Source organism: Mustelus asterias, chromosome 7 (genome assembly GCF_964213995.1).
Source record: "Mustelus asterias chromosome 7, sMusAst1.hap1.1, whole genome shotgun sequence".
In the NCBI taxonomy this organism is placed as follows: Eukaryota; Metazoa; Chordata; class Chondrichthyes; order Carcharhiniformes; family Triakidae; genus Mustelus; species Mustelus asterias.
This window is the reverse complement of record NC_135807.1, coordinates 5,176,951-5,204,877: the sequence shown is the minus strand read 5'-3', so window position 1 is coordinate 5,204,877 and position 27,927 is coordinate 5,176,951. Positions and strand designations below refer to the sequence as shown.

Genomic DNA, 27,927 nt, shown 5'->3' with positions numbered 1-27,927 from the left:
TGATCGAATGGCAGAGCAGACCCGATGGGCTGAATGGCCTAATTCTGCTCCTATATCTTACGAACAATGAAAAAAGAGGCAGTAAGTGAACCAGATGCGGACCTTCCACAGGTGAGAGTGTGATGTAGAAACAAGTAAAGACCCTTTAACCCCTTGAAACTATTCTGCCATTCAGTTAGATCACGGCTGATTGGTATCTTAAATTTCCCATTGACTCCCCAGTTCCCAGACCTTCGAGTGGGAGTGTTCCACATTTCTACTACTCACTGACCATTGCAATTCCATGATCTTTGTATTATTACTTGCAAAGTCTGCGTGAAATGAAATATCTTAACCATTAGTGCCTGCCCTCAGTACCCAGGTGCCCAACAGGTTAATATGCTGGGTCTAATGTGTGGGTAAAGAGAGTTAGTATCCTGTTTTTATTTGTGTGACAGATTGCTTCTCACTTTCAACTTACACATCACTAGGGCGGCACGGTGGCACAAGTGGTTAGCTCTGCTGCCGCACAGCGCCAGGGACCCGGGTTCCATTCCCAGCTTGGGTCACTGTGCGGAGTTTGCACGTTCTCCCCATGCCTGTGTGGGTTTCCTCCGGGTGCTCCGGTTTCCTCCTACAGTCTGAAAGACATGCTGGTTAGGTGGATTGGCCATGCCAAATTCTCCCGCATTGTACCCGAACAGGAGCTGGAGTGTGGCAACTAGGGGATTTTCACAGTTACCACAGTGCAATGTTAATGTAAGCTTAAGTAAAAGCTGGAATCTGAAACCAAAAGAGAAAATGCTGGAAAATCTCAGCAGGTCTGGCAGCATCTGAGAGAGAAAAAAGAGCTGACGTTTCAAGTCCAGATGACCACTTTGACAAAGGGCCATCTGGACTGGAAACGTCAGCTCTTTTCTCTCCTTACAGATGCTGCCAGACCTGCTGAGATTTTCCAAAATGTTCTCTTTTGGTTAACATAAGCCTACTTGTGACACTAATAAACAAACTTTAACTTGATCAACAACGCGAAAAGAGAACGTGATGTGCACGTCTCTACCGGTCACTGCACAGCCTCTCCAATAAGTCTTCAGCTGCATCTCCTCATGACAACAAAGAAGCTGGCTCTGTCCTGGCCCCAGGTTAATGCTTCAGAGGAATGCAGAGGATGCTTGGCTTCCAGGCATGCAGTGTGCAGGTCCTCTGGCAAGCGGACATGCCCTGGTGCTCAGGAATCAAGCTCCCAGCTCTGGGCGAATAGCTCCATTGTTCTGTGAATACCTGGGGAAGAGTTGACGGTTATGAGAATAAACGCTGAAGAAGAATCTGGAGTGAAGCCCAATATCCAACTCTTGTTATTTTCTGGCAACTCCTGCAACTAAGCCTGTGCCAAATGCAGTGCTATGCATTCCTTTGGATCCATCAAGGGAGGTCAAGAGCGGCATCCTGAAGTTTGGGTGGCCCAGGGTGTCCATTAACATTTTGGCCAGGCTTTCGTCCGGGGGACGACACTCCCAGTATCACTGGACACAGACTTGGCCACCAAGATAAATCAATCACATCAAGAAACAGGTGGCAGCCAGAGGGAGTATCTGGCATCTCATCTCCATCAGTGTGTTTATGGCCCACCTTCAATAAAGGATGAGACGAAAGACATGGTTAACTGGCTCCGAGCAAGAAGGTACCACTGAAACACTCCTGGATTATGTTCTTCTCCAGTGAACTATCATGCTGCCAGAGTGAACTCCCCATACACAAAGGAAGTGGTATTTACTCACTGGAGCAACTGACACCAGTGAACTAAAAGGAAATGAAACATACGCAAGAACATAATAGGTAGGCTGCACAGACCCTGATTCATCATTTAATACGATAATAACTGATCCTCTACCTGAATTCTACATAGAATCCTACAATGCAGAGGGAGGCCGTTCGGCTCATCGAGTCTGCACCGACCACAATCCCACCCAGGCCCTATCCCCATGCATTTACCCTAGCTAGTCCCCCTGACACTAAGGGGCAATTTAGCATGGCCAATCCACCTAACCCGCACATCTTTGGACTGTGGGAGAAAACCAGAGCACCTGGAGGAAACCCAACGCAGACACGGAGAGAACATGCAAACTCCACACGGACAGTGACCCAAGCCGGGAATCGAACCCGGGTCCCTGGCGCTGTGAGGCAGCAGTGCTAACCACTGTTCCACCGTGCCGCCCCATGCCCACCCTATCCCTGCATCCCAGGATTCTCTTAGTGTCCAAAGATCCATCAACTATGGCCTTGACCAAACTCAACAACTGAGCATTCTCAGCTCTGTGGGGTAGAGAATTCCAAAGATTCACTACCTTCTGGGTGAAGACATTTCTCATTTCAGTCTGAAATAGCCACACCTCATCTACAACCCCTAGAACTAGACGCCCCAGTCAGGGGAGAAACATTTCTCAGCATTAAGTCCTCAGGATTTGGGTTTCCTCCGGGTGCTCTGGTTTCCTCCCACAGTCCAAAGATGCGCAGGTTAGGTTGATTGGCCATGGTAAATTACCCCTTAGTGTTAGGGGGATTAGCCGGGTAAATACATGGGGGATAGGGTCTGGGTGGGATTGCTGCCGGTGCAAGCTCGATGAGCCAAATGGCCTCCTTGTGCACAGTAGGGACTCTATGATTTTATGCATTTAAGTGAACACTTAAAAGGATAGTATTTCAGGGCCAAGAGGAAAGAATAGTGAAGATAATTTGACAAGGGCAATGGGCTGGGAGGTTCCCTTCTGTTCTGCAAGATGCCAATCGAATAACCACAAGGAACACTGTAGTCGCCTGACGTCTAGAGGTTAACATTCCTCATACAAAATTGCAGGTGCACCCACATTATTGCAGGTCCAGCCATACAAGTCTTGTTAAGATACCTCTCAAAGTGCTTCAGAAGATACTTCAATCTGATAGAGACTGCACAATTCCACATGATTTGTAACTTTATACCATATACTCAGAGATCCAATGCACCAGCGTGGTTACAGGTGATTATAAACACATACAAGGTTTCAGGCTTTCAAAGGGCTGTTTCGGCCCACCTCAAACACACAGCTGGTGAGAAGGCCAGTTTTCATCATGCGAAAGGAATTTGATGCTGCCCTCCTGCTCTTGCGCATCGAGCTAGGAGCGTATGCAGGTGTTCTAACCACCACCCCAACGTCCTGGGATTCATTTCTCATCCACTGGGCCTCGACTGAGCAATTCCACAACCACAGATACAAAACTTAGTGCGTTTCCATTTGAGTATTCCCATAGTCCTGTCATCGTTTGACGCATCAACATGGGGTGAAGTGTGCATATGCAACTGAGAGATCGGGACTGCGGGCTATAAATGATTAACTCAACTTAGTTATCGTTAAATAAATATGTACACCATCCACCACTTGAGATAAACCCCTGCTAATGTCATGATTCTCTTCGTGAAAAACTGTTCTATGCAAACTGACCAAGGGAGTGGATAAATGCGCAACCAATGCCTTCTGATCAGGTAAAGAGTTTGAGTGTGGTCAGGAATGAGTCTACAATCTAAGCCGCAGGGCAATGTCAGGATAAAAATAATTCACAAAGAACAGTACAGCATAGGAACAGACCCTTCGGTCCACCAAGCCTGCGCCGATCACGTTGTCCTATCTAGACCAACTGCCTGTATCCCTCTATTCCCCGCTTGTTCTTGTGCCTATCCAGATAAGTCTTAAATGTCGCTAACGTATCTGCCTCAACAGAAGCAAAATTAATAAAAGGAACCTCCCAGACTTTCCATGAAAGTACTTTTCCAGACAGTAAGACATCTCCAACACACCACGCATGTAGTCTAACCATCCTCTGACCTACCAGGGTGGAGATCGCCCTCTCACTCAAACCCTGGCTCACAACCCATCACACAAGATGTCAAGTCTGCACATTTGGTGAAAATTTAATTCCTGCTTGAATTTGTGTATTTAATCCGTAGTAAGCTTTTTAAAAAACAGAACGTTTGGGCACTCTGTTTAGCAATGTTGATCGAGGGATTGACCAAGGACACCTGGAATAAACTTCAGGTTCTTCTTTGGAATAAACCCGTAGGATGTTACACATCCTTTCGAGGAGCTTGGTTGAATGACTCAGTGCAATGATAAAACCTCCGACAGTTCAGCATTCCCTCAGTGCCGCATTGCAATTGCCAGCTTTTGTTTACTTCAGGGAATGTGGATGTCACTGGCTGGCCAGCATTTGTTGTTATCCCTAATTGCCCTTGAACTGAGTGGCTTGCTAGGCCGTTTCAGAACATAGAACAGTACAGCACAGAACAGGCCCTTCGGCCCTCGATGTTGTGCCGAGCTTTGCCCGAGACCAAGATCAAGCTATCCCACTCCCTATCATCCTGGTGTGCTCCATGTGCCTATCCAATAACCGCTTGAAAGTTCCTAAAGTGTCCGACTCCACTATCACAGCAGGCAGTCCATTCCACACCCCAACCACTCTCTGCGTAAAGAACCTACCTCTGATATCCTTCCTATATCTCCCACCATGAACCCTATAAGTTATGCCCCCTTGTAATAGCTCCATCCACCCGAGGAAATAGTCTCTGAACGTCCACTCTATCTATCCCCCTCATCATCTTATAAACCTCTATTAAGTCGCCTCTCAACCTCCTCCGCTCTAAAGAGAAAAGCCCTAGCTCCCTCAACCTTTCCTCATAAGACCTACCCTCCAAACCAGGCAGCATCCTGGTAAATCTCCTTTGCACTCTTTCCAGTGCTTCCACATCCTTCTTATAGTGAAGGCAGTTAAGAGTCAAGCACAGGTCACATGTAGGTCAGATCAAGCAAAGATGGCAGATTTCCCTCCTGTAGGACATAAGTGAACCAGATAGTTAGCAGTACAGGTAGATACAGTTGTCAAGGCAGCATATGGAATGCTCTCCTTCATTGGCAGAGGTATAGAATACAAAGTAGGGAAACAATGATGACCAACTGTATAAGACACTGGTGAAGGCACAACTAGAGCAGTGTGTGCAGTTCTGGTCACCGCATTACAGGAAGGACGGAATTGCTCTGGATAAAGTGCAGAGGAGATTTACTAGAATGTTGCCAGGGCTGGAGAATTGTAACTACGAGGAGAGGTTGGAGTTGCTTTCCTTGGAACACAGAAGGCTGAGGGGTGACATGATTGAGGCTAACAAATGGTGAGGGGTAGAGATAGAGTAGACAGAAGGAACCTGTATCCCTTGGCAAAGAGTTCAAAAACCAGGGGTCATAGATTCAAGCTAAGTGGCACTAGGTGTAGAGAGGACATGAGGGAAAACCTTCGTACCCCGAGGATGGTGGGTATCTCGAATTCGCTGCCTGAGTTGGTGGTGGAGGCAGAGACTCTAAACTCATTTAAGAAGTACCTGGATCTGCACCTTAATTGCTGTAAGTTGCAGGGCTATGGGCCAGGTGCAGGAAGATGGGATTAGACAGGGCACCTCAGTGTCTTTGGGTCAGCATGAACAAAGTGGGTTCCCTTCTATGCAGTATCATTTCTACGGTGCTATGGATTTTTATGAACTGACAATGGTTTCACGGTCATCATTAGACTTTTATTGAACTCAAATTTCACCATTTGCCTTGGTAGGGATTTGAACCCGTGTCCCAAAAAAATACCCTGGGTCACTCGATTACTCGTCCAGTGACAATACCACTACGCCACTGCCTTGATGTTTGTGCCAAGCCTCAGGAGTGGGGTTTGAACGCACACCTTTGGATTGAGTGGCAAGAGCGCTATTTACTGAGCCCAAGAACAAAGAACAAAGAACAGTACAGCACAGGAAACAGGCCCTTCGGCCCTCCAAGCCTGTGCCGCTCCTTGGTCCAACTAGACCAATCGTTTGTATCCCTCCATTCCCAGACTGCTCACGTGACTATCCAGGTAAGTCTTAAACGATGTCAGCGTGCCTGCTTCCACCACCCTACTTGGCAGCGCATTCCAGGCCCCCACCACCCTCTGTGTAAAAAACATCCCTCTGATATCTGAGTTATACTTCGCCCCTCTCACCTTGAGCCCGTGACCCCTCGTGATCGTCACCTCCGACCTGGGAAAAAGCTTCCCACTGTTCACCCTATCTATACCCTTCATAATCTTGTACACCTCTATTAGATCTCCCCTCATTCTCCGTCTTTCCAGGGAGAACAACCCCAGTTTACCCAATCTCTCCTCATAGCTAAGACCCTCCATACCAGGCAACATCCTGGTAAACCTTCTCTGCACTCTCTCCAATGCCTCCACGTCCTTCTGGTAGTGCGGCGACCAGAACTGGACGCAGTACTCCAAATGTGGCCTAACCAGCGTTCTATACAGCTGCATCATCAGACTCCAGCTTTTATACTCTATACCCCGTCCTATAAAGGCAAGCATACCATATGCCTTCTTCACCACCTTCTCCACCTGTGTTGCCACCTTCAAGGATTTGTGGACTTGCACACCTAGGTCCCTCTGTGTTTCTATACTCCTGATGACTCTGCCATTTATTGTATAACTCCTCCCTACATTATTTCTTCCAAAATGCATCACTTCGCATTTATCCGGATTAAACTCCATCTGCCACCTCTCTGCCCAATTTTCCAGCCTATCTATATCCTGTTGTATTGCCCGACAATGCTCTTCGCTATCCGCAAGTCCAGCCATCTTCGTGTCATCCGCAAACTGATTACACCAGTTACACCTTCTTCCAAGGCCAAGCCCGGTGCTGGTGCCCACAATGCTTCAGGGTCATCATTTTAGAGATCCGAGGAGAACTGGGAGAAAATATTATTCCCCAATCCCTGCTTGTGCTGGCGTGCCCGCTTTTCACTTGTGTTACAAGGCAACTTCACAAACCCCCCGTTTCTCAAAATTCGCTTGATTCTTGCTCCTGTGCTGAGCCTCATTTTAAAAGGCGCTGTAGAAATGTAAGTTGTTGTATTACCAAAGAACATAGTGTGAAATATGCATTTCTTTCAGACTCAGACACCATGCTAGAACCTGTTTTCCATCCCTTACGCAGGAACACAGGATTAAAGCAAATAGTTAGGAATTTAACACTGATGTGGAGATGCCAGTGTTGGACTGGGGTGGGTACAGTAAGAAGTCTCACAACTCCAGGATAAAGTCCAACAGGTTTATTTGGTATCACAAGCTTTTGGAGTGCTGTTCCTTCTTCAGGTCAATGGCCCCACTCACCTGATGAAGGAGCAGCGCTCTGAAAGCTTGTGATACCAAATAAATCCGGCATCACCGTAACAAACCGCCTGGTGGCCGTGGGTTGAGATGTTAACCAGCTCTTTGGGGCAGGCGAGATGGACACTAAACTAAATGATCTGGGAAAGCCCTGAAGTGTCTTCATTTTACGATTGTCCATTGTTAGTGGCAGTCTTGGCAGCACAGTGGTTACACTGCTGCCTCACACCATCGGGGACCCGGGTTCGATTCTTGGTTTGGTCACTGTCTGTGCGGAGTTTGCACATTCTCGCCGTGTCTGCGTGGGTTTCCCCGAGCGCTCCGGTTTCCAACCACAGTCCAAAAGACGTGCTGCTTGGGCGCATTGGCCATGCTAAATTCTCCCTCAGTGTACCCGAACAGGCACCAGAGTGTGGCGACAAGGGGATTGTCACAGTAACTTCATTGCAGTGTTAATGTAAGCCTACTTATGACACTAATAAATAAACTTTTAAAAAAGTCCTGAGGACTAGGTTTCTCAATATCCCAAGGTTATTCACAGCTAGCTGCTACACACAACTTACATATGACAGTCACGTCGGACCTGTTGCAGTCATTCTGATTTGAGATACAATTGTGGAATTAAAAGCATAATTCCACTACACATTTTTACACCGGCAGTGATCATTTTTGAGACACTCATTCCAACAGTTCTTACCTGAAAGTCGCACCTCCAACTTCTTTTTTGACAATCTGATCAGGTGGGGTTTGCAGTAGAACACTGGGTTGATTCTTGTTCACTTGTGCGAGCGATACTTTCGTAACCAAATTTGCAGCACCTGGTTATAGAAAGCACAGTTTATTCTTTTGAGCAGGTAACAGGTCTCACCTGGAATACACCTGTGATTAACACTCTCTCCACTCGCATTGTCTGTACCTGTAAAGACTTGACTACCTGTAAAGACTCGCATTCCAACCATTATCTTGCAATTGTGTCTCTGTCTATATATGGTGTGTTTGTGAACCCAACTCTCCACTCACCTGATGAAGGAGCAGCGCTCCGAAAGCTCATGATTCCAAATAAACCTGTTGGACTTTAACCTGGCATTGAGAGACTTCTTACTGTGCCCAACTCAGTCCAATGCCGGCATGGGCGGCACCGTGGTTAGCACTGTTGCCTCACAGCGCCAGGGACCCGGGTTCAATTCCCGGCTTGGGTCACTGTCTGTGCGGAGTCTGCACGTTCTCCCAGTGTGTGTGTGGGTTTCCTCCGGGTGCTCCAGTTTCTGCCCACAGTCCAAGGATATGCGAGTTAGGTGGATTGGCCATGCTAAATTGCCACTTAGTGTCGGGGGACCAGTAGGGCAAATACGTGGGGTTACGGGGATAGGGCCTGGGTGCCATTGTGGTCAGTGCAGGGTCAATGGGATGTAGGGACTCTATGATCTCCACATCATTGCATTTAAACAACAACCCAAGGCATAACAAACCCAAGTATTTTCTGAGGTCCAGTCCATATGGTAACATGAGAAATACAGCAAGATCTTGTACACAGCAAACAACCAACCACCCAGATAATCTGTTCTGGGTGTCAATCAAGGCACTGTGGAGAACTTTTAAATAGAAGCACATTAGAGGAGGAAAATACCCATTGGTTGAACCTATCAAAGGCCAGTACCTTTGACAGTGCAGCACTCCCTCAATATCGGAACAGTCAGGACCAATCTAGATTTTTGTACTAAAGTATTTGACGCAGGATTTGAATCCACAGCCTTCTGACTCCTAGGTGAGAATGCTACTCACTGAGCCATGGCTGAAACTCAACAGGACAAGTTTGCTGTAACGGTGGAGGTGGAGTGAACAGTTCTCTCATTGTCGCACTGCACACAGAGTATGGAGAAACAATGAAAACAATTCACTTTCGTAGCATTTATAATTCAGAGACCACCATGTTGCAATTCAATGTCAGCAATGATTTTACATTCCATTAAACTGTGTCTGTGTGAAATGAGGTGCATCTCCTGGCTTGGATTGCTCACCCCACCATGTGTTATTATTTGCAAGGTATCTAATAGTGATCAGTCAGACCCACAAACCAAAATAAAACAATTAGCGGACCACTGTGTACCAGAATTCTGATTGGAATTGGGACTGTACTTGTTCTGAACATAATTGCATTTGCTGACCCATACAAGAATCACATCTATGTTGCCTCTTTGAAAAAGCTATCCAATTAGTTCAAGTTCCCCAAAATTCAGCATGCCAGCTACAACTCTCACCAGCTTTTACAGATGCACCATAGAAAGCATTCTTTCTGGTTGTATCACAGCTTGGTATGGCTCCTGCTCTGCCCAAGACCGCAAGGAACTACAACGGCTTACGAACGTGGCCCAATCCATCACACAAACCAGCCGCCCATACGTCGACTGTCTACACTTCCCGCTGCCTCGACAAAGCAGCCAGCATAATTAAGGACCCCACGCACCCCGGACATTCTCTCTTCCACCTTCCTTCGGGAAAAAGATACAAAAGTCTGGGGCCACGTACCAACCGACTCAAAAACAGCTTCTTCCCTGCTGCTGTCAGACTTTTGAATGGACTTACCTCGCATTAAGTTGATCTTTCTCTACACCCTAGCTATGACTGTAACACTACATTCTGCACTCTCTCCTTTCCTTCTCTATGAACGGTATGTTTTGTCTGTATAGTGCGCAAGAAACAATATTTTCGCTGTATGTTAATACGTGACAATAATAAATCAAATATTAAATCAATGTCCTCTAGTCTTCTTTCCCCCGACAAGAATTTACCAAATTCTCTTTCCTAAGTTACTTTTGAATCTGCTTTCACCACCCTTTCAGGCTGGACATTCCAGATCAAGATGAATATTAAAAATTCCTCCCGTCACTTCTGGTTCTTTTACCAATTACCTTAAAATCTGTGTCCTCTGGTTATACCGACCCTCCACCACTGGAAATAGTTCCTCCTTATTTACTCAATCAAACCCACCTTGATTTTGGATACCTTTATCAAATCTCACTAACATTTTCTGTTCCAAGGAGAACAATCCCAGCTTCTCCATCTAACTGAGGTGTCTCCTATTTGGTGCCATTCTGACAAATCTCCGCACCTTCTCCGAGGCATTGACATCCTTCCTAAAACGCAGTCCGTCAAACTGAACCCAATACTCCAGCTGCAGCTGAACCAACAGTTTAGGAAAATTCAGCATCATTTTTTTGCTTTTGTAGCTTATTCCTCCAGTAGTAATAAAGCGAGGAATCCATTATGCCCTTTTTTCTTAAAGAAAAAACAAGCCACCTACTCAACCTGACAGCCACCTTCAAAACCCCTCACAAATTCATTATGCCCCCCCAAAAGGCATCAATTTGCACTTGTGTCTGCCATAGAACCATAGAAAATTACAGCTCAGAAACAGGCCTTTTGGCCCTTCTTGTCTGTGCCGAACCATTTTTTGCCTAGTCCCACTGACCTGCACTTGGACCATATCCCTCCACACCCCTCTCATCCATGAACCCGTCCAAGTTTTTCTTAAATGTTAAAAGTGACCCCGCATTTACCACTTTATCCGGCAGCTCATTCCACACTCCCACCACTCTCTGCGTGAAGAAGCCCCCCCTAATATTCCCTTTAAACTTTTCTCCTTTCACCCTTAACCCATGCCCTCTGGTTTTTTTCTCCCCTTGCCTCAGCGGAAAAAGCCTGCTTGCATTCACTCTATCTATACCCATCAAAATCTTATACACCTCTATCAAATCTCCCCTCAATCTTCTACGCTCCAGGGAATAAAGTCCCAACCTATTCAATCTCTCTCTGTAACTCAGCTTCTCAAGTCCCGGCAACATCCTTGTGAACCTTCTCTGCACTCTTTCAATCTTATTTACATCCTTCCTGTAACTAGGTGACCAAAACTGTACACAATACTCCAAATTCGGCCTCACCAATGCCTTATATAACCTTACCATAACACTCCAACTTTTATACTTGATACTCCGATTTATAAAGGCCAATGTGCCAAAGGCACTCTTTACGACCCTATCCACCTGTGACGTCACTTTTAGGGAATTCTGTACCTGTATTCCCAGATCCCTCTGTTCAACTGCACTCTTCAGAGTCCTACCATTTACCCTGTACGTTCTTCTTTGGTTTGTCCTTCCAAAGTGCAATATCTCACACTTGTCTGCGTTAAATTCCATTTGCCATTTTTCAGCCCATTTTTCTAGTTGGTCCAAATCCCTCTGCAAGCTTTGAAAACCTTCCTCACTGTCCACTACACCTCCAATCTTTGTATCATCAGCAAACTTGCTGATCCAATTGACCACATTATCATCCAGATCATTGATATAGATGACAAACAACAATGGACCCAACACCGATCCCTGCGGCACACCACTAGTCACAGGCCTCCACTCAGAGAAGCAATCCTCCACAACCACTCTCTGGCTTCTTCCATTGAGCCAGTGTCTTATCCAATTTACTACCTCCCCATGTATACCTAGCGACTGAACCTTCCTAACTAACCTCCCATGAGGGACCTTGTCAAAGGCCTTTCTGAAATCCAGGTAGACAACATCCACCGCCTTCCCTTCATCCACTTTCCTGGTAAGCTCCTCGAAAAACTCTAATAGATTGGTCAAACATGACCTACCACGCACAAAGCCATGTTGACTCTCCCTAATAAGTCCCTGTCTATCCAAATATTTGTAGATCCTATCCCTTATCACACCTTCCAATAACTTGCCCACCACCGACGTCAAACCTACTGGCCGATAATTTCCCGGATTTCTTTTGGAACCTTTTTTAAACAACGGAACAACATGAGCCACCCTCCAATCATCCGGCACCTCCCCCGTGAATACTGACATTTTAAATATGTCTGCCAGGGCTTCTGCAAGTTCAACACCAGGGTGGCACAGTGGTCAGCACTGCTGCTTCACAGCGCCAGGGACCCAGGTTCAATTCCTGGTTTGGGTCACTGTCTGTGTGGAGTTTGCACGTTCTCCCCCTGTCTGTGTGGGTTTCCTCCGGGTGCTCTGGTTTCCTCCCACAGTCTGAAAGATGTGGTTAGGTGCATTGACCCAAACAGGCACCGACCGGACTGTGGCAACGAGGGGAATTTCACAGCAACTTCATTGCAGTGTTAACGTTAAGTCTTACTTGTGACTAATAAATAAACTTTATGAGACAAGGTAGACAAAGAAAAACTGTTCCCATGAGCTGATGGACTAGGGGACAGATCTAAGGATTTGGAGAAGTGATGCAGAGTTGGGGGGGTGATCGGAGGAAGGAGTTTATTTACACAGCGAGTGGCAAGGACCTGGAACCTGCTGCCCATGAGAATGGCGGAAGCAGGGACAATGAATGATTCAGCCCCTTTGGATTCATTTGCAGCCAGGAGCAACGCACTCCAAGGACGCAGGCAATGCCACACTTGCGCAATGTCTCTTCACGACAATGCAGCCGCCATCAGAAACTCGAAAACTGGGACACCGCCAAACTCAAACGCCCCTCAGGCCACGGCGCCACAGGGTGGATGCATTAACAGGACAATTTAATCAAACCATTTAGCCTTGATTTGCTCCCTGCTCATCTACTAAAAATATCACGCAGAAACAGCTCGATAAAATGTGATACGTTCAGCAGGTAAACAAGAGAAGAATAATGACACCAGCACCAACAGAATTCATGTCATTATTTGGTATTTGGAAGCTATTTTTGTACATAGATTCATAGAAACCCTACAGTACAGAAAGAGGCCATTCGGCCCATCGAGTCTGCACCGACCACAATCCCACCCAGGCCCTACCCCCATATTCCTACATATTTACCCACTAATCCCTCTAACCTACGCATCTCAGGACACTAGGGGCAATTTTAGCATGGCCAATCAACCTAACCGCACATCTTTGGACTGTAGGAGGAAACCGGAGGAAACCCACGCAGACACGAGGAGAATGTGCAAACTCCACACAGACAGTGACCCAAGCCGGGAATCGAACCCAGGTCCCTGGAGCTGTGAAGCAGCAGTGCTAACCACTGTGCTACCATGCCGCCCTGCATGTCCTTACCTGCTGGAGTTTCTTTGACCTGATTTTGTGATACAGGCACAATGATATGGTTTGGGGTTCTTTGCAAAGTCACTGTTTGAGTCCTTGGCAGCGTGCTCGCTTGTGGCTTTATAAGTACTCCGGACTGTTGCACTACCTGTAAGTGAAGCAAATGATAGCAGCTAGCAAACAGGGAAACATGGTTCAGCAGCTCCACACAAAATGTCCTTCACATAATGCTCTCTATTGCTTTAATTCTTTTCTGCAACAATGGCAACACAATAATATGGCACAATAACCACATCTTTTCATGAATTAATCATGGAATCATACAGAGCAGAAGAGGTCCTTCGGGCCATTGAGTCTGCACCGACACATTAGAAACACCTGAACTCCCACCTAATCCCATGGCCCTGAATGTTATGATGTGCCAAGTGCTCATTCAGATATTTTTTAAAGGATGTGAGGCATCCCGCCTCCACCACCCTCCCAGGCAGCGCATTCCAGACCATCACCATCCTCTGCACAAATAGGTTTTTCAAAAACCTCCTGCCCCTCACCTTGAACCTATGTCCTCTCGTGACTGACCCTTCAACTAAGGGGAACAGTTGCTTCTTATCCACTCTATGTCCCTCATAATCTTGCACACCTCGATCAGGTCATCTCTCAGTCTTCTCTGCTCCAACGAAAGCAACCCAAGCTCTCTTCATAACTTAAATGCTCCATCCCAGGCAGCATCCTGGTGAGTCTCCTCTGCACCCACTCCAGTGTAAACACATACTTCTGATAATGTGGCGATCAGAACTGTACACAGTGCTCCAGCTGTGGCCTCACCAAAGTTCTATACAACTCCAACAGGACTTCCCTGCTTTTGTAATCTATGCCTCGATTGATAAAGTCAAGTGTCCCATATGTCTTTTTCACCACCCTACTAACATGCCCTTCCGCCTTCAGAGATCTTGCCACATTTGGAGTACTGCGTCCAGTTCTGGTCGCCGCACTACCAGAAGGACGTGGAGGCGTTAGAGAGAGTGCAGAGAAGGTTTACCAGGATGTTGCCTGGTATGGAGGGTCTTAGCTATGAGGAGAGATTGGGTAAACTGGGGTTGTTCTCCCTGAAAAGACGGAGAATGAGGGGAGATCTAATAGAGGTGTACAAGATTATGATGGGGATAGATAGGGTGAACGGTGGGAAGCTTTTTCCCAGATCAGAAGTGACGATCACGCGGGGTCACGGGCTCAAGGTGAGAGGGGCGAAGTATAACTCAGATATTAGAGGGATTTTTTTTTTTACACAGAGGGTGGTGGGGGCCTGGAATGCGCTGCCAAGTAGGGTGGTGGAGGCAGACACGCTGACATCGTTTAAGACTTACCTGGATAGTCACATGAGCAGCCTGGGAATGGAGGGATACAAACGATTGGTCTAGTTAGGACCAAGGAACGGCACAGGCTTGGAGGGCCGAAGGGCCTATTTCCTGTGCTGTACTGTTCTTTGATCTGTGGACAAACATGCCAAGGTCCTTTGATTCCACAGAACTTCCTCATGCCCTACCATTCAGCGAGTACTTTCTTGTCAAATTACTCCTTCTAAAGTGTCTCATCTCTCACTTTTCAGGGTTAAATTCCATCTGCCACTTATCTGCCCATTTGAGCATTCCGTCTATATCATCTTGTAACCTAAGACACTCTGCCTCACTGTTAACCACCCGTCCAATCTTTGTGTCATCTGCAAACTTACTAATCCTAACCCCCACATATTACCCTGTATCCCATGTGAATTTACCTTCTTTGCAAGATCCCATGTGGGACCTTGTCATAGCTCTGCTGAAATCCATATAAACTGCATCGACTGCACTACCCTCGCCTACACACCTGGTCACCTCCCCAAAAAATTCAACCAAATTTGTTAGGCATGACCTCCCTCTGATGAGGCCATGCTGACTATCCCTGATCAAGCTAATGTATATTTCTCCATTAATTCACATCTGGCCTGATATTAAGTCGAGGTAAAAATACAGATTTGAAATCAGCAACTTCAAGGGCAGGTAGAGATGGGCAATAAATGCTGACCTAGCTGGTGATGCTCTTATCCCAAGAATTTTAAAAATTGTCAGATTACTTTACACAAAGAGAGAATCTGAAAAAAACAGAAGCAGCCATTTACCCATCATATCCCTGCCAGCTTTTGGACAACCGGAACAATTCGACCTACCATTCCCCTACTCCTTCCAGACAAAACATACATTTCTTATTTTTAACAACATGTCTAGTTCCCTTCTGATATATTCTTGCACCACCCTCTTTTTTCCCCCCACCCCAATTACTTTGACAGATTATATGGAATTATTTATTGCCATTTATTGCCTACCACTAGTTCATAGAATAGAATCATAGAATCCCTACAGTACAGGAGGCCATTCGGCCCATCAAGTCTGTACCAACAACAAACCCACCCAGGCCCTATTCCCATAACCCTCATTTACCCTGCTAATCCCACTGACACTAGGGTCAATTTTGCATGGTCAATCAACCTAACCTGCACGCTGGGAGAAAACTGGAGCACCCGGAGGAAACCCACGCAGACACAGGGAGAAAGTGCAAACTCCACACAGACAGTGACCCGAGGCCCGGAATTGAACCCGGGTCCCATGTGCTGTGAGGCAGCAGTGCTGATCACTGAGTCACCATGCCGCCCCGCCTCAAGTTGCCCTTGAGAAGGTGGCGGTGAGCTGCCTTCTTGAATCGCTGCAGTCCACGTTGACCCACAATGCTGTTAGGGAGGGAATTCCAGGATTTTGACCCAGCGACTGTGAAGGAACGGCGATATATTTCCAAGTCAGGAGGGTGAGTGGCTCGGAGGGGAACTTGTAGGTGGTGGTGTTCTCATATATCTGCTGTCCTTGTCCTTCTAGATGGAAGTGGTCGTGGGTTTGGAAGGTGCTGTCTAAAGATCTTTGGTGAATTGCTGCAGTGCATCTTGTAGATAGTGTACATAAATCTTACATCTACAAAATGGTTTCTAACTTTTTTTATTATTCATTCATGGGACGTGGGCATGGTTGGCAGAGCCAGCAATTATTGCCAATGAACTGAATACCTTGCTTAGAGCATTTTAGGGGGCATTTAAGAATCAACCGCATTGCTGTGGGTCTGGAGTCACATGTAGGCCAGACCGGGTAAGGATGGCAGATTTCTTAAAGGACTTTAGCGAACCAGTTTTTTTTAAAAAACACAATCGACAATGGTTTCATGGTCATCATTAGACTTTATATTTCCAGGTTGTTTAAAACTGAATTCAGCATCCCAAGATGTGAGAGATAGGGGGATTAGTGAAATAGATGTGTGCAGTTACAGGGATAGGGTGGGGGCGTGGGCCTGGAAAGATGCTCTTTCAGAGAGTTGGTGCGGACGTGATGGGACAAATGGCCTCCTTCTGCACTGTAGGGATTCTATGATTCAAATTTCATCTGCTGTGGTGGGAGATTCGGGCCTGGGTTCCCAGGGCATTACCGTAGGTCTCTGGAATGCCACTATGTCACCAACTTCCCAACTAGCATTCCCAACAATTCCACTGATATACACATATGCTGGCATTAGCATGAAGAGGAATACGTTTGTCTCTTACCACCTGTGGCGATGGCAAGGTCTGCAGGACTTTTGCCTGTGAAGCACTGGTTACTGTGATGGTCTTTGTTGGCTGCCCTGGGTTGGCTTGTTTCGATGCTCCAGATACACTTGCGAGGGTAGAGGTCGGAGCTGCAGGCTGCTGTAGGCACTGTTGAATGAAAGCCTGGGAGTTCGGCATCAACTTCCGCAAGGCAGGTAAACTTCGCTAGGGGGAAAAACAAAAAAATCGAAATCCACAAGGTGTTGACAAATTTGTTCCCTTTCATGGAATCATTGCAGAAGGTTAAGAACGATACAGGAGTTTTCAAACGGAATCCTTTCAGCATTAATTCAATTACCTTCCTTGGAACTGATCCCTCTCTACTCATGATTGCATTGCTGAACTGAACTGCCAAATTCTCAAACAATTTCAACTCTTAAAACATACACCTATAACACAGATACAGAAACTTCAAGGGTGCTTCTTGACATATATTGCACTTGAATTGATAAATACTGTAAAGTCTCGCAATTCGACATTTCCTCTTTCGCAAGTTTGCTTATCTGAGTACATGATGTGGAGATGCCGGCGTTGGACTGGGGTAAACACAGTAAGAAGTTTAACAACACCAGGTTAAAGTCCAACAAGTTTATTTGGTAGCAAAAGCCACACAAGCTTTCGAAGCTCTAAGCCCCTTCTTCAGGTGAGTGGGAATTCTGTTCACAAACAGAGTTTATAAAGACACAGACTCAATTTACATGAATAATGGTTGGAATGCGAATACTTACAACTAATCAAGTCTTTAAGAAACAAAACAATGGGAGTGGAGAGAGCATCAAGACAGGCTAAAAAGATGTGTATTGTCTCCAGACAAGACAGCCAGTGAAACTCTGCAGGTCCACGCAACTGTGGGCGTTACAAATAGTGTGACATGAACCCAATATCCCAGTTGAGGCCGTCCGCGTGTGTGCGGAACTTGGCTATCAGTTTCTGCTCAGCGACTCTGCGCTGTCGTGTGTCGCGAAGGCCGCCTTGGAGAACGCTTACCCGAATATCAGAGGCCGAATGCCCGTGACCGCTGAAGTGCTCCCCAACAGGAAGAGAACAGTCTTGCCTGGTGATTGTCGAGCGGTGTTCATTCATCCGTTGTCGCAGCGTCTGCATAGTTTCCCCAATGTACCATGCCTCGGGACATCCTTTCTTGCAGCGTATCAGGTAGACAACGTTTGCCGAGTTGCAAGAGTATGTACTGTGTACCTGGTGGATGGTGTTCTCACGTGAGATGATGGCATCTGTGTCGATGATCCCGCACGTCTTGCAGAGGTTGCTGTGGCAGGGTTGTGTGGTGTCTTGGTCACTGTTCTCCTGAAGGCTGGGTAGTTTGCTGCGGACAATGGTCTGTTTGAGGTTGTGCGGTTGTTTGAAGGCAAGAAGTGGGGTTGTGGGGATGGCCTTGGCAAGATGTTCGTCTTCATCAATGACATGTTGAAGGCTCCGGAGGAGATGCCGTAGCTTCTCCGCTCCGGGGAAGTACTGGACAACGAAGGGTACTCTGTCCACTGTGTCCCGTGTTTGTCTTCTGAGGAGGTCGGTGCGGTTTTTTGCTGTGGCGCGTTGGAACTGTTGATCAATGAGTCTAGCGCCATATCCTGTTCTTATGAGGGCATCTTTCAGCGTCTGGAGGTGTCTGTTGCGATCCTCCTCATCCGAGCAGATCCTGTGTATACGGAGGGCTTGTCCGTAGGGGATGGCTTCTTTAACGTGTTTAGGGTGGAAGCTGGAGAAGTGGAGCATCGTGAGGTTATCCGTGGGCTTGCGGTACAGTGAGGTGCTGAGGTGACCGTCCTTAATGGAGATGCGCGTGTCCAAGAATGCAACCGATTCCGGAGAGTAGTCTATGGTGAGCCTGATGGTGGGATGGAACTTGTTGATGTCATCATATAGTTGTTTCAGTGATTGTTCACCATGAGTCCAAAGGAAGAAAATGTCATCGATGTATCTAGTGTATAGCATCGGTTGAAGGTCCCGTGCGGTGAAGAAGTCTTGTTCGAACCTGTGCATGAAGATGTTGGCATATTGAGGTGCAAATTTGGTCCCCATGGCTGTTCCGTGTGTCTGGATGAAGAACTGGTTGTTGAAGGTGAAGATATTGTGGTCCAGGATGAAGCGGATGAGATGTAAAGTTGCATCTGGAAACTGGCAGTTGTTGGCGCTGAGCACTGAGGCCGTTGCAGCAATGCCATCGTCATGGGGGATGCTGGTGTAGAGTGCCGAGACATCCATTGTGACGAGGAGCGCTCCTGGTTCAACTGCTCCATGTGTGCCGAGTTTCTGTAGGAAGTCCGTCGTGTCGCGACAAAAGCTGGGGGTTCTTTGTACAATGGGTTTCAGGATGCCCTCGACATAGCCGGAGAGGTTCTCGCACAGGGTCCCATTGCCCGATACGATGGGACGGCCGGGTGTGTTTGCCTTGTGTATCTTCGGGAGGCAGTAGAGATCTCCAACGCGGGGAGTACGTGGGATGAGAGCACGGAGGGTGTTCTGAAGGTCCGGATCAAAGGTCTTGATCAGAGTGTTGAGTTGACGGGTGTGTTCTTTGGTCGGATCTGCAGGTAACTGTCTGTAGTGTTCCTCGTTGTTGAGTTGTCGCTACTGTTGAGTTCCTGTTGGGGAGCACTTCAGCGGTCACGGGCATTCGGCCTCTGATATTCGGGTAAGCGTTCTCCAAGGCGGCCTTCGCGACACACGACGGCGCAGAGTCGCTGAGCAGAAACTGATAGCCAAGTTCCACACACACGCGGACGGCCTCAACCGGGATATTGGGTTCATGTCACACTATTTGTAACGCCCACAGTTGCGTGGACTTGCAGAGTTTCACTGGCTGTCTTGTCTGGAGACAATACACATCTTTTTAGCCTGTCTTGATGCTCTCTCCACTCCCATTGTTTTGTTTCTTAAAGACTTGATTAGTTGTAAGTATTCGCATTCCAACCATTATTCATGTAAATTGAGTCTGTGTCTTTATAAGCTCTGTTTGTGAACAGAATTCCCACTCACCTGAAGAAGGGGCTTAGAGCCTCGAAAGCTTGTGTGGCTTTTGCTACCAAATAAACCTGTTGGACTTTAACCTGGTGTTGTTAAACTTCTTACTGTATCTGAGTACACACAGCCTTTGTACACCAGTTCACCCAAATTCACTTATCCGTGCCTTCTAAAAAAACAGAAAAAACAAAGGTGTCCATGGCTTATTTCCTGCTGTGGAGATGCCGGCGTTGGACTGGGGTGGGTACAATAAGAAGCCTCACAACACCAGGTTAAAGTCCAACAGGTTTATTTGGTAGCACAAGCCACAAGCTTTGGGAGCGCTGCTCCTTCATCAGGCGAGTGGGAGTTGTGTTCACACACAAAGCATATAAAGACACAAACTCAATTTGTGTCTTTATATAATGGTTGGAATGCAAGTCTTTACAGGTAATCAAATCTTAAAAGGTACAGACAATGTGAGTGGAGAGAGGGTTAAGCACAGGTTAAAGAGGTGTGTACTGTCTCCAGCCAGGACAGTTAGAGAGATTTTGCAAGCCCAGGCAAGTCATGGGGATTACAGATAGTGTGACATGAACCCAAGATCCCGGTTGAGGCCGTCCTCATGTGAGCGGAACTTGGCTATCAGTACAACCGAAGAGGAAAGAGTCGAATTGGACTCCTCCGAATGGCCGCTGCCCTTGACTCGACATGTATGCCCAAGCCGTCAGGAGGTGCGTCAATGCCAGATTCATCAGCCGCACTCACAAGACAGCCCCGAACGTCACCCAAGCACAACGCAACCCGCGCTCTCAAGACCAACCGCAACATTATCAAACCAGCAAAGGAGGGGCCACCGTCATACTGAACAAATGGATGACTGCAAAGAAGTGTACCGACAACTGAACAAGGAACACTGCAGTTACCTGCAGATCTGACCAAAGAACACACCTGTCAACTCAACAGACTGATCAAGACCTTTGATTCAGACCTTCAGAGCACCCTCCATGCTCTCATCACACGTACTCCCCGCGTTGGAGATCTCTACTGCCTCCCGAGGATACACAAGGCCAACACACCCGGCCGTATCAGGCAATGGGACCCTGTGTGAGAACCTCTCTGGCTACGTTGAGGGCATCCTGAAACCCATTGTACAAAGAAGCCCCAGCTTTTGTCGCGACACTACGGACTTCCTACAGAAACTCAGCACACATGAAGCAGTTGAACCAGGAGCACTCCTCGTCACAATGGATGTCTCGGCACTCTACACCAGCATCCCCCACGACAATGGCATTGCTGCAACTGCCTCAGTTCTCAACGCCAACAACTGCCAATCTCCAGATGCAATTTTACAACTCATCCGCTTCATCCTGGACCACAATGTTTTCACCTTCAACAACCAGTTCTTCATCCAGACACACGGAACAGCCATGGGGACCAAATTCGCACCTCAATATGCCAACATCTTCATGCACAGGTTCAAACAAGACCTCTTCACTGCACAGAACCTTCAACCGATGCTGTACACTAGATACATCAATGACATTTTCTTCCTTTGGACTCATGGTGAACAATCACTGAAACAACTATATGATGACATCAACAAGTTCCATCCCACCATCAGACTCACCATGGACTACTCTCCGGAATCGGTTGCATTCTTGGACACACGCATCTCCATTAAGGACGGTCACCTCAGCACCTCACTGTACTGCAAGCCCACAGATAACCTCACGATGCTCCACGTCTCCAGCTTCCACCCTAAACACGTTAAAGAAGCCATCCCCTACGGACAAGCCCTCCATATACACAGGATCTGCTCGGATGAGGAGGATCGCAACAGACACCTCCAGACGCTGAAAGATGCCCTCATAAAAACAGGATATGACGCTCAACTCATCGATCGACAGTTCCGACGCGCCACCGCGAAGCACCGCACTGACCTCTTCAGAAGACAAACACGGGACACGGCGGACAGAATATCCTTCGTCGTCCAGTACTTCCCTGGAGCGGAGAAGCTACGACATCTTCTCCAGAGCCTTGAACATGTCATCGAAGAAGAAGAACATCTCGCCAAGGCCATCCCCACACCCCCACTTCTTGCCTTCAAACAACCACACAACCTCAAATAGACCATTGTCCGTAGCAAACTACCCAGCCTTCAGGAGAACAGTGACCACGACACCACACAACCCTGCCACAGCAACCTCTGCAAGATGTGCCGGATCATCGACACGGATGCCATCATCTCACTTGAGAACACCATGCACCAGGTACACGGTACATACTCTTGCAACTCGGCAAACGTTGTCTATCTGATACGCTGCAGGAAAGGATGTCCCGAGGCATGGTACATTGGGGAGACCATGCAGACGCTACGACAACGGATGCATGAACATTGCTCGACAATCACAAGGCAGGAGTGTTCCCTTCCAGTTGGGGAAGACTTCAGCAGTCACGGGCATTCAGCCTCTGATCTTCCGGTAAGCATTCATAGAAATCATAGAAACCCTACAGTGCAGAAAGAGGCCATTCGGCCCATTGAGTCTGCACCGACCACAATCCCACCCAGGCCCTACTCCCATATCCCTACATATTTACCCGCTAATCCCTCTAACCTACGCACCTCAGGACACTAAGGAGCAATTTTAGCATAGCCAATCAACCTAACCCGCACATCTTTGGACTGTGGAGGAAACCGGAGCACCCGGAGGAAACCCACACAGACACGAGGAGAATGTGCAAACTCCACACAGACAGTGACCCGAGCCGGGAATCGAACCCGGGTCCCTGGCGCTGTGAAGCAGCAGTGCTGACCACTGTGCTACCGTGCCGCCCAAGGCGGCCTTCACGACACACAACAATTCAGAGTCGCCGAGCAGAAACCGATAGCCAAGTTCCGCACTCACGAGGATAGCCTCAACTGGGATCTTGGGTTCATGTCACACTCTCTGTAACCCCCACAAATTGCCTGGGCTTGCAAAATCTCACTAACTGTCCTGGCTGGAGACAATACACATCTCTTTAACCTGTGCTTAACCCTCTCTCCACTCACATTGTCTGTACCTTTGAGACTTGATTACCTGTAAAGACTCGCATTCCAACCATTATCTTGTAAATTGAGTTTGTGTCTTTATATGCCCTGTTTGTGAACAGAACTCCCACTCACCTGATGAAGGAGCAGCGCTCCGAAAGCTTGTGGCTTGTGCTACCAAATAAACCTGTTGGACTTTAACCTAGTGTTGTGAGACTTCTTACTGTTATTTCCTGCTGCCAGCCCCTTCCCCCATCTCCAGCGGCGAAAGCCCCCAGTGGGCCCCAATCGCAATCCACCTCCACTCAAGCAAAGTGAGCCAGTGAGATAAATTTTACATTTTACCAGTTTCATTCAACAATTTATCCAGTAAATTGCTCTTTAAAATTATTTAAACATAGTTTTTGTGGCCTGAGTCTTTATGCATGTAGATTTTAGGATGGCTGGAACTTAATTGACTCCCAGTGTAAAATATCGGCCTGTTTGGTGATTTTGTCATTTGCGAGGTTTGTGGGAAAGTAACCCCTACGAACGGCAGAACTTAAATGTAAAAGCCTCAAATCGTAAGGCCATCAGGTCACTTGTATGTTATATCACTTGCTGCTGCATTTGCTTAACCAGTGACTGTACCCAAAATAGGGCTCAGGTGAATGCAACTTCTTCCTATACTAAGGTCATCTCTTGTTCACACCCATCACCAGAAAGTCTCCCAAGTGTTAACTGATGAGGTGAGATTGCATAAACTAGGTTCCTATTCCTGGAACATCGAGGGTTAAGGGGCAATTTGATGAGGACATTCTTGCAGATTTTGGAAAGAAAACTAAATTTAATATTTAAATGTGACCAATTCTTCAACAGATGGTGAGGGACACCGCAGGGAATAATTGGTCATCTTTAACCACCTACCTCACCCCTCCCCATCTCTAAAATCCTCAAGCGACCACTAAATTGTTCTAATCCTGACAACTTTACCATCCACAATTAATCGCTACCACCGCTGGAGGAAGCTCCTTCAGCTGCCTGGGGACTAAGCACTGGAATTCCTTCCTTAAACCCCTCTGCATCTCTCCTCCTGAAAGACTCTCTTTAAAGCCTACCCATAGTCAAAGCCTACTCATAGTTTAGAAAGCCCACCAACGCCTCTACTTTCCCAGAAGACTCAGGAAATTTGGCATGTCAGCTACGACTCTCGCCAACCTTTACAGATGCACCATAGAAAGCATCCTTTCTGGTTGTATCACAGCTTGGTATGGCTCCTGCTCTGCCCAAGACCACAAGGAACTACAAAAGGTCGTGAATGTAGCCCAATCCATCATTGAAACCAGCCTCCCATCCATTGACTTTGTCTACACTTCCTGCTGCCTCAGCAAAGCAGCCAGCATAATTAAAGACCCCACGCACCCCGGACATTCTCTCTTCCACCTTCTTCCTTCGGGAAAAAGATACAGAAGTCTGAGGTCACGTACCGACCGACTCAAGAACAGCTTCTTCCCTGCTGCTGTCAGACTTTTGAATGGACCTACCTCACACTAAGTTGATCTTTCTCTACAGCCTAGCTATGACTGTAACACTACATTCTGCACTCTCTCATTTCCTTCTCTATGAACGGTATGTTTTGTCTGTCTAGCGCGCAAGAAACAATACTTTTCACTGTGTGTTAATACATGTGACAACAATAAATCGAAATCAACTCAAATCAAATACCCTGTGTCCTACTCCAATATCTCCCTCTGTGGCTCTGTCAAACATTGTTTGATAATTGCTCCTGCAATGTGCTGTGCAGCTTTTTACTACGTTGAAGGCGCTATGGAAATGCAAGCTGTTGCTCATAGACAAAATACCACAGATGCTGGAAATCTGAAATAGCAAAAACTGCTGGAAATACTCAGCAGGGGGATGAGTAAGCCCTTGGCGTTGGTTTTCAGAAAAGCAACTTGTGAACTACTCTCTGAAGAAACTCTTTACAAGTTTATGGAAATTTGTACAAGCAATGTTGACAGATGCAGTATGCATCCTTGGGGAGGGCCAGCTAAAGTCAACTTTATTTAAACTGCACTTCAGGCTTTTGCATGGACTACAGAGACTCAAAATACAGAACAAAATGTACAGGTTATCTAACAGCCAAAACTAGTTCATGCTCTTACACATTTCATTTAAATCCCACTGCATTAGCATTCTAACTGCTCGACAGTTAACAAATGCATCACCTCACAATGTTATGTCAAAGGATGGCTTGTCTCATTTGCCAAGTGGACTCACCTCAGAACTCAAACCACTCGGCAGCAGCTTTGTGGAGAGGACAAAGCGCCTCTTGCTTCAGTTCTCTCTGTAGTCTCCATCGTGGAGTAGGAGGAGGCCCTTTGGCCCATCAAGCCTGTACTGGTTCTTAAGATCAATCCAGTGAAGTGGAAAAATGTGAAGTTATCCACTTTGGTAGAAAAAACAGGAGTGCAGAGTATTTCTTAAATAGGGAGAGACTGGGAAGTGTTGATGTCCAAAGAGACCCGAATGTCCTTGTTCATAAGTCACTGAAAGCTGGCATGCAGGTGCATGATTAAACCTCCCTCCACCACACTCAATCTCAGCAGGGCATGCCAGATCCGACTCACTCGCTCCATGGTGGCACAGTGGGGGCGGCACGGTAGTACAGTGGTTAGCACTGCTGCTTCGCAGCGCCAGAGACCCGGGTTCGATTCCCAGCTTGGGTCACTGTGTGTGGAGTCTGCATGTTCCCCCCCGACTGCGTGGGTTTCCTCCGGGTGCTCCAGTTTCCTCCCACATTCTGGTTAGGTGCATTGACCCGAACAGGCGCTGAAATGTGGCGACTAGGGGAATTTCACAGTAACTTCATTGCATGGTTCATGTAAGCCTCACTTGTGACTAATAAATAAACTTTAATAATAAATAAACTTTTTTTAAAGAAGCTTTTCTTCACCACCTTAAATCAGCATCCTCTGCTTCTTGAACCTCACACCAATGGAAACGGGGTCTCCCTATCTACTCTGCCAAGCCCAATCATGATTTTGAACACCTCGATCAAATCCGCTCTCCACCTTCTCCTGTTCTCCAAGGAAAAGGATTCCCAGTTTTTCCAACCTATGCACGTAAAGTGCAATCTAATAGCTTCAAGCTTTAAAATTCACACATTATAGCAAGTTGATGTCATAGCTACCTTAAGAAAAGGCACAAGGTAAGGCTGTGGTGAAGACTTGAGTTCTTTGTACAACTGGTTTGTGAATTCCTCCACTTCCACCTTGCCATCCTGAAAGAAAATAGGTTGCATTCCACAATTATAACACATGCTAGGGTATAACAGAATAAACTGACGAAACTTTGCTCACCTCTATCGATTATTTTAACAAGCAAGCTGGAAGACAATAAGATGGAGATTTGGGGTACTGCAGCAGCAGAATCAGAGACAGAGCAGCACCACACAATTTCTACAAATCGCTCTGTAGATTTGACATGATGAAATAGCCTTAGCGAAAGTCAAGTTTATTCAAGTTTCGCACATATCGCAGATTAACAATTTAGATTGGAGGCCCTGCCTTGAAGATAGCCTTTCAGTCCAAGGGGATTTTCACAGTAACTTCATTACAGTGTGAATGTAAGCCTACTTGTGACTAATAAACAAACTTTAACTTGAATTTCTGAACTGATGTACAAGTTGTGAAGTGGAGATGCTGGCGTTGGACTGGGGTGGGCGCAGTAAGAACTCTCACAGCACCAGGTTTAAGTCCAACAAGTTTATTTGGAATCACGAGTTTTCGGAGCGCTGCTCCTTCAATTGGCGAGTGGAGAGGTAGGTTTCACAAACACGGCATTCCAACTTGCATTCCAACCATTATCTTGCAATTGTGTCTTTTGTCTATATATGCCATGTTTGCGAAACACACCTCTCCACTCACCTGATGAAGGAGCAGCGCTCCAAAAGCTCGTGATTCCAAATAAACCTGTTGGTACTTGAACCTGGTGTTGTGAAACTTTTACAACGTACAAGTTGATATGACTGCAGGGACTGCAAGTCAGAAGTACTTCATTGGCTGTAAAACATGTCAGAACATTCCAAGATTTTGAAAGGTATAACATGAATGGAATTTTTTTTTAAAAAAAATACTTGAAACACAAATTTCACAGGATTCCAAGATTCACGGCTCGGTTAACGGAAAACTTAAAAAAAACAAGATCAATAGATTTGTTCGACAAGACAATTCAGGGTTATGGACTCAAAGCTGATAGGTGAAGTTGAGATATATATTAGCCATGCTCCAATTCAACAGTACAGCAGATTCAAGGGGCTGAATGGCCTACTCATGTTCCTGTGTTCTTCATTACTTCTGTCAATAGCCTACATCAGTTTTTCTACGCAGCAATATCTCTCTGGCTCTTTTGCCAGTGGGCTTCTTGTTAGACAAATTCTCATGCTGGTTTTTAATCCCACAGCCTGCTCCCTATTTCTGTCAACATCCCAGCCCCACATGCTGGGGAGAATTACCTCTGAAGGTAATAAAATAAAGCGTGTTTGGAACTGGGTAAAGCTGGTGACACTGGGTACAATGACTATCTTGGTTAGGGATACTTCCAGTTTATGCTATTGTTGTTCATTTTGTTGCTTAATAAACATTCATTTTATTTAAAATGATCACAAAACATCAGGGACATCATTTTTTGGATTTCATAAGATCTAGGAGCAGGAGTAGGCCATCTGGCCCCTCAAGCCTGCTCCGCCATTCAATAAGATCACGGCTGATCTTTTTGCGGACTCAGCTCCACTTACCCGCCCGCTCACCATAACCCTTAATTCCTTTACTGTTCCTTGCCTTAAAAACATTCAATGAGGTATCCTCAACTGCTTCACTGGACAGGGAATTCCACAGATTCACAACCCTTTGTGTGAAGAAGTTCCTCCTCAACTCAGTCCTAAATCTGTTCCCCCTTGTTTTGAGGTCAGGCCCCCTAGTTCTAGCTTCACCCGCCAGTGGAAACAACTTCCCTGCTTCTATCTTATCTATTCCCTTCATAATCTTATATGTTTC

The 27,927-nt window shown here is 46.6% G+C and overlaps 1 protein-coding gene across 2 annotated transcripts in view; it reads right to left on the bottom strand.

Annotated features, from left to right (window-relative positions):
* LOC144495536 (transcription initiation factor TFIID subunit 4-like) overlaps nucleotides 1–27,927 on the bottom strand; it is a 151,254-nt gene that overhangs the window by 95,279 nt on the left and 28,048 nt on the right. For both annotated transcript variants that reach the window (XM_078215606.1, XM_078215608.1), the window contains exons 6-9: nucleotides 26,064–26,153; nucleotides 16,855–17,061; nucleotides 13,251–13,386; nucleotides 7,883–8,003 (exon numbers count right to left, since the gene is read on the bottom strand). In XM_078215606.1, coding sequence (XP_078071732.1) covers nucleotides 7,883–8,003; nucleotides 13,251–13,386; nucleotides 16,855–17,061; nucleotides 26,064–26,153 — 554 coding nt within the window. The remainder of the gene's footprint in view (nucleotides 1–7,882; nucleotides 8,004–13,250; nucleotides 13,387–16,854; nucleotides 17,062–26,063; nucleotides 26,154–27,927) is intronic.